The sequence below is a fragment of the Zonotrichia albicollis genome, chromosome 3, assembly GCF_047830755.1.
Source record: "Zonotrichia albicollis isolate bZonAlb1 chromosome 3, bZonAlb1.hap1, whole genome shotgun sequence".
NCBI lineage: Eukaryota > Metazoa > Chordata > Aves > Passeriformes > Passerellidae > Zonotrichia > Zonotrichia albicollis.
The window spans coordinates 51727546-51735392 of NC_133821.1; the positions used below are offsets into that span (position 1 = coordinate 51727546).

The 7847-nt window shown below is 39.9% G+C and overlaps 1 protein-coding gene across 1 annotated transcript in view; it reads left to right on the forward strand.

The window, feature by feature from the left end:
* The window catches only part of LOC141728527 (sulfotransferase 1B1-like), a 33837-nt gene extending 29434 nt beyond the window's left edge, over positions 1-4403 (forward strand). The window contains exons 9-14 of the mRNA XM_074537421.1: positions 25-164; positions 824-913; positions 1558-1684; positions 2450-2544; positions 3056-3212; positions 4132-4403. Coding sequence (XP_074393522.1) covers positions 25-164; positions 824-913; positions 1558-1684; positions 2450-2544; positions 3056-3212; positions 4132-4262 — 740 coding nt within the window. The 3' untranslated portion in view covers positions 4263-4403. The remainder of the gene's footprint in view (positions 1-24; positions 165-823; positions 914-1557; positions 1685-2449; positions 2545-3055; positions 3213-4131) is intronic.
* Positions 4404-7847: the final 3444 nt, after the last annotated feature.

Genomic DNA, 7847 nt, shown 5'->3' on the forward strand with positions numbered 1-7847 from the left:
ACTTTTGTATTTTTCTTCTTTCAGGCTCAAACTGGCTAAGTCAAATCTTAACTGATCTGATAGCCATATCTCAAAAGAAAACACCAGGTAGTGAAAGCACTGTGAATGCTGAAGAACCAAGACTGATTCCCTTCATTGAAATGAAAGATCTTGAAAAATATGAGGTGGGAACAGAATATGTATGGAAATGATCAACATTATGTGCTTCAAATACTGAATATATGATGTATGAACTCTTCCATTTTCTATAAGAACTTTACTACTCCTCTTTATGTGGCATCTGGTCAGGATTAATTTACTATGGACTGTCAAATATTGAGGGTTGAAAAAATATTTCAGTGGGACTTGAGAGGAGGACATACCCATGAGATACATAAGAAGTTCAGAAATTCAACATAGCATCTTTTGTATTTAAGAAGAGCTTAATGAAGTGTCAAATCATGTAATATTAGCATTTGTCTCTTTTACTAGCTCTTCCTCCTCCTCCCCTCTCTCTGACCTTGAGATGCTTCAGCTTTCACAGAGAGCTAATGTGTACCCTACCTCTAGATCTGATCTCTTGCCTACCAGACCTGAAGAGAGTTATCACAAAAGAGAACTAACAATGAATAGTATTTTCCAATTGTTCATGGGCTTTTGAACAGTAGAGCTACTCAGAGCAGCCCAATAATATCCCAGAAGAGCACTCACTAAAAACCCAAAACCCATTTATATCAGCCATTAACTGTAGATAAGTTCATCAAGGCCATATTTTAGCATAGGTTAATGAAAAGAATACTTGTACTAACTGAGCTGTCCACTTTCCTCCTTCCAATTCTTCAAGCGAATGACCAAATTACCTTCTCCAAGATTTCTGGCTACTCATCTCCGTCCTGAAAATCTCCCCAAATCTATCTTCCAAAACAATGCCAAGGTGAGTGTTGATTTTAATGTACTAAAACAAACACTTCTACGTTTTTTTTCAGTTTAAAAAGAAAATGTAGTACTTTTCTGGCAGTTAAGTATCACTCTACTACCAAGTGTTTAGCCTGGCCATTTCTACATGTTTATGGCTCTATATGTTTAAGTACTGCCATTCATCTCACTTAACCACAGTTTGCCCTTATTGCCCCCTTTGTGACAGGTTCCACAAGAGTGTTACAGGGTTTGAACAAATCCTCCAGAGGCAAAATGGATTTTGATGGGATTTTCTGTGGGAGGAATTTTATGGCATTCTTGAAAGTGAGGGCATTAATGCATCAAATTTCAAGAAGCATTTATATTTCTTAGAATTTTCCCTGTCACTTCAATGATGACCTATGCTTGTATTGAGCAAAACATACTTAGAATATGCATAAATAATTTGGTAAATTTGTAAAAGATAATAATTATAGGCAACCATCTTCTCATGGTACCAAACCTTCTGAATTGAGAATGAAATTGCTACTTCTGCAAGAAGCAACACAAGGTATTAGAAATCCCCAACTGCAGTTATAAAGTATATTATTGTTATTTCTTTTTTTATGCTGTACTCTTCTACGTCTTTCCCTAATAAATAATATTTTAATTTTTTTCTAGATATTGTTACTGATTCGGAATCCAAAAGATGTTGCTACATCTTATTACCATTTTTCCAATGGCTTGCCACTTCTTCCCTCCTATGAGACCTGGGATGATTTCTTCACAGATTTCATGACAAAGAAAAGTACAGTATATGTTTCTGTCTATGTCAATTGTCCAATGATTTGTTATTTTATAAGAACCTTTGTTCTTTGGTAAATCAGGTTCACTAGGATCTTTTGGTTTGTAGTACAAAAGACAGGGAGATTAAAGACAGAGAATTAGAATTCTGAACTGAAGTTTAGCTTACTGGTCTTCCTGCTTGAGGCTACTATTTAATAAAACTACGATTCCAGAGACTTCTTGAATTTGTACATACTGGTATTTTTCCTGGAAAAAGCAGTTCTTCCTTAACTCTACCTTGGGTCCCCTTTACCCCTGCTTTCCTGTGTCCAACATCATGTGTCTGTGGTGATATATAATCACCTCAAAGGCACATTGGATGAAAGGAATTATTTGGACTAAGTCTAGTGCATTAAAATGGGGACTAATTCTAATGCATTGTAAAAGGGAAAAAGTGGCTGGTTTAAGTTTATGAAGTTGGCATAGCTCATGGCCAGCAGAAAAGAAGGTTCAACAAGATCTTAAACTGGATTCAGGCAGTCTTACAAGATGGTTGGCAAGATGATGGCTTTTTTGGTGAACTCAGAGCTGTCTTGAAAAGGTTACAAGTTTTATTTGCTGACTTACAAATCGTATCATATGTTTGAGCCTGGAGCAAGACCGGACTACAGAAGTGTGTAAACCCTGCCTGACATGATTAATATAGCCCTTGGCTGACATAGCTTCATGAGCAAAACCTGTATGATCTTAATTGATGCTTCATCTTGCGATCCTTTGTTCTGTTTAGTGGCTTGGGGATGCTATTTTGAATACCTTTCTGAATGGAACAAATATGCTGACAAAGAAAATATTATGACAATAACTTATGAAGAGGTAAAAGAGGTAAGGTTATCAACAGTTACAACAATACTTTATACTTCAAGGGATTTTTCCTGAACCAATACACCCTTATATGAATGCAAGGTATCCAAGGTGTGTGAGAGAGATTTTTGTTTTAAGGGAAGAAAAGGTGAAATTCAAACTTAAAAACCTTTGTAAAATTTTGCTTGTGAAAATATTTCTTGTTATTTTTTTATCTATGATATAAGACCAAATATTTGTAAATATAAATTTCCAGTAATATTTTTAGGAAGAAGCCTAAATTATTACAGCAGTGTAGATTTTTCTCACCATTAAATCATATATAATATTTTGTAACATAGAAGAAGAGAGCTCGTAATCTCCTCCAAAATAACTGGGGAGAAGAGGAACACTCTTGGCCACTGTAGTCCTAGAGAATTCTACGAATACCCTATGTATGCAGCCAGCAGAGCGATATAGGAATGTGCAAACACCTTGGAAAGCAGAGTCATTTGTTTGAAAGTCATGCCATATGTTACCTTCCTCTTTCCAGAATCCTGCCCTGAGTGTGAAAAACATAGCTACGTTCTTTGGAATTCCTCTGACTGAGGAACAGCTCCAGCTGGTGGTAGAGAGGAGCAGCTTCCAGTCTATGAAGAAAAACTCAGACAAGACCCATGGGTCATTTGGCAATGTTCTCTTTCGCAAAGGTAGGGAGGTTCAGGGGGCTCAGAGGTGGAAATGTGCCAGTCTAAAGGATTTGGGCCATTGTCTGGTTCTTTTTTCTGCACTTACCACAGAATTGTACGATAGTGTCAAGCAGGTGATCACTGCTTTTCTTGAGAAAAAGGACAATTGGTGAGGAAGATGCAGAGCAAGGCTCTCACAGCAGAGCCACTCCTGGCTGCTCACAGATGGCTGGCAGGAAGGAGGACCTGTCATGTGTCTGAATTCCTCTCCACCTCTGTGCCTGGATCACCAAGTGCCCAGCCTTTGGAGCTTGCAGCACTGGGCCAAACTCAGCCTGAGTGGAGTGACCACACTTTGTAGGAGAGTATGGGAATCTTCTGAGATGGCCACTGCCAAATTCCTGATCACTCTTACGCACTACAACTAAGCCAAGCAAGGAAGAATCCAGATGGACACAAGAGAGGGAAGGGAAGGGAACTATTTTGCAGTGTAATATGGGGGAGGTTGACATGAGGAGGGCAACCTGGTTGTCAGAATCTATTTCTGCAATTAATGTTAAAGAAGTAACTGGATAAAAACAGAAGCTGCCAAAGGAGCAGATAGTCAGCTCTGCCTCCTGGAAGATGATTCTTAATTCTTCATGACCTTCCACTTTTCCAATCATTGCTGACTAGAGTTGAGAGATGGAGGGAAACAGAATTTTAGGCTGCCTTTTTGAAACATCGCCTTAAGAGGAGTTTGTTCTTTTTCATGATGAATGATGATTCACATATATATGTAAGTCCACTGATTGCAGAAAATTACGTTGGTATAGAAAAATGTTTCATCTGGAAAATGGCTCAATGTGATTTTGTGTGCAACGCAATAAAAATGACAGCTGTATAGAAAAAACAATGAAATATCTTCATTTACAAGAGATTGTTTTTTGCTCCTTTGAAGGTGGTGTAAGTGACTGGAAGAATCTTTTCACTGAAGATCAGAATGAGAAAATGGACAAAGCATTTGAAGAACATATAGCAGGAACGAAACTTGGGAAAAAGTTGAAGTATGACTTGTACTGCAAAGCCTGAAGAGAAATGAAATGTGGTTAGAACAAGAACTTTGCGAGGCAGACTCAAATCATCTGAATGCTATACACTGGAAACCTAGATCAAATGATCCAAGTATCTTAGAATTACTGTAAGAATCATTGCAGCAGCCTTTACAGTGACAAGCCTTTTGTTTAATGGTGACATCTTTGGCTGCACCCATTTCCCAAAGATGATGTAAACTAATGATATTTACAAATACTCAACAGCCCTGTTCCAGATGTCACCTGGAAGGAAATGCCCCTTTTCTTTCTAGACAAATTCTACCTCCGTAGCCGATTTCTAATTATTTAGCATGTAGATTATTTTTTCCTTCAAAAATGTTTCAAATCAGTCAACATCTTCACAGAAAATATCTGATATATGTGTAGTCACTGTTACCAATACTGTATTCAAGGGCATGAAAGAGAGTGAAAGGGCCCCTAAAACAGGGTAATTCACCTTCCTGTATTTCCTGTCTGTGTTGGGATGACCAGTGGAAATATCCATTTCACCATCTCAGTACTCCTCTCCTTCTAAAAAGGTTACCCCCAGAACACAATTACAGCCCCAGAAGAAACAATTTCACCCAAAGACATAATTATGGATATGAGGAGAGAAAATGAAAGGCAAGAAGTAGAATTTGATTCACACTATTCCTATAAAACTTCACATGCAAGTGTCCCTCCTGTCAGATTTAATTACAAAAAATTCTCAGATGTGAGTATTTGATCCTGAGAAATCTGGTTTGGGTGATACCTGTCCTCAGGTCTGGACATTGCCTTAAAATGCCTGGATGCAGGACAGAGCCATTGCCTGTAAGGAACCTTTATCCTGGGATGTGTATCCATTTCTGGAGTACTGTGTGGTAACCAATAAGTAGGGAAGTCGAAAGGAGTAGAAAAGAGCAATAGAGGTCTGCCTCTGCTTCTGCCAAGGGATGAGATGTGACCCTGAAGCCAGCAGGGTAGCACTCCACAGCATCTGCTCAACAGCTCTGCCCCTTTGACCTTGGGCACACCCAAGGGGTTGATTATTCACCAGGGCTGTGATTTACTCTCAGCTGGCAACTCCCAGCTCAACTCAGTGGCCCCACAGGGCCACTCACTCTTTCACCTGCAATGGGATGGGGGAGGGAAACAGAGTGAGAGGAGTCATGGTTGAAATAAAGACAATTAAATACCTCAAGCAAGAGCTATGTGTGCAAGCAAAGCAAAGTAAGGAATTCATTCTATCGTACTGGCAGTCAAATGTTCAGCTGTGTCCAGGGCTCCATCACCCATGACAGTGACATGGTAAGACAAGTGCCTTAGCTCTCAGCATCTCTCTTTCCTTCTTCTTCCCTCACATTTTATTGCTGAGCATGACTCCATATGGGATAGAATAATTCTTGGGACAGTTGGGGTCAGGTGTCCCATCTGTGTCCCCTTTTAATTTCTTGTGCACCTTCAAGCTACTCTCTGGCAGCTCAGTGTGAGAATCAGAGGAGGCCCTGACACTGTGTAATTACTGCCAGCAATGACTAAAACATCTCTGTGTTACCAACATTGTTTTCAGCACAAATTCAACACATAGCTCCATACCAGCTACTATGGGGAAAATTAATTCCATTGCTGTGAAAACCAGCACACACACATTTGTTGAAAGGTTACAGTACAACATTGAACCAAACTTGAAACTTGGTTGACTTGAAACCAATTGAGAGTATACCATCAGCCAGGTGTACATGAAAAAGTGAAGTGTAATGGATGTCCTACTGGTGTCTTTATCCTTTCTGGAACTAATTGGCTTGAACAAATGGTGAAGGAGTTGGCAGATGCTAAATATACAGAAGAGGAAATGAAAGAGAGAATAAATGCTGAAAAGAAGCTAGAGACATTCCAGCGTCTAGAATTTGGGGATTGTGGGATATATGAGATAAGCAGGGAAATTCTGGGTAGAAGAAAGAGCAAGGTATGCTTGTGTAGATAATCGATAATCAGGTATTATGACAAGTTTTGATCTGATGGGGGAAGATGACCAGAATGAAAAAGACTCTAGTATTCTAGAGGAAAAGAAAAGATGAAGGAGGATCCTAGAAATGTGTACAACACCTAAGTTCTCTGGCCCAAAGGGCCTTTAAGAGAAGTTGAGAAAATCCATCCTGATCTGGTACTGAGGATTAGTTATTTTTCATCTCCGTTTCAGTACCATCTATATTGTAAAGGCAACATTAGTAGTATCATGCAGGCTGGTACATAATTTGTTTCCCGGCAGTTGCTTCATATCTGTCATATAATCCTGACATAATAGGTCACGTGCAATCATGAAAGTTTGATCCTCTGCATTTCTTTATGTGCCTATACCCCCCAGACAGCAGCCCCTGCCAGTCTTCAGAAGTTCTCCTGCACTGATCATTTTGATGGCCCATCTTCCCACCAGGACACTGGGTCTGAAACTCTCCTGGAACAGCCATAGAAGGGTCCTGGACAGGGTGCAGTCCCTTTATTAAGAGTCCTTAATTTTAATCCCACTCTGCCTGAGCTCCTCTGAGCTTGTGGAGACAGGCCATGGATGAGCTGATGCCATGGGAGTATGTGGGCAGGGTACTGTTTTGATTCCCCCTTCATTGCTCTGCTGTGCTCCTTTGTGGGTGTGCAGACAGCTTTGGCCTCATAACCTAAGCCATCCTCACCCCCTGGGCTCAGTTTGAAGGCTTTGATTCTCCTCTGATCAGATCCACACTAATTTATGCAAAGGGGAGAATGACACATATGACATTTCCATTTTAGAGCAAATCCTACTTTATGCCCAGCTTCTCATGGGCTCAATCACAGAAGCTCAGGGCATCGGACGACCCTTGCAGGCTTTTCTTTGCTGTTATTGTTGTTGTTGTTGCAGATGAATGATCAGGGGCATTTTAAGGTACCTTCTTGAAGGCATCAATCATAATGGAACTACCTAAACACGGAGTAGGTTATTTTTGAGCACTAATATATGGAAGCCTTCTCCAGAGTTTTACTGAGATAAATGGAGATCACAGAAATAAATATAAAAGCATACCTCTTCTTATTTAGCACATGAGAGTGCATGTTTTGAAACTTTCATTCTTTGAAGCTGTTTCATTTAACAGGGAATGGATCTGCATGAGCAGAACTGTGCACCATGTAAGGGCCAGCTGGCACTGTTCTGTAGCTGTCACAGAAATGTCTCCAGCCTCCTTCTGCAAAGCTCCATAACCAGGTCTGTCAGTGTGGGAAGTCAGAAACCTTCAGAGCAACAGTGGTGGCTTGAATTACAAATACCATTAATCTGGAGAGAATCAAATAATTTTATCTGGTTTTGTTTGCTTTACATCTCTGTATGTTTTAAAGCTGCCTCAGAAATTTTGAATCAGGTAATGCTTTCTTGTCGGTCTCTGGGTTCACTATTTAGCAGGATCACTGGGTCTTATATCACATAGGTGGGGCTAGGCACTTCTCCTCCTGTCTCTCAGCTCAGGTGTCATGAGCAATGTCTGTATCAAAGGCTCACATTACAAAATCTTGATGGTGCTTCTTTTTTTATCAAGTTGTATAATTGCCTTCAAAATCCCTCCTCATGACTTAT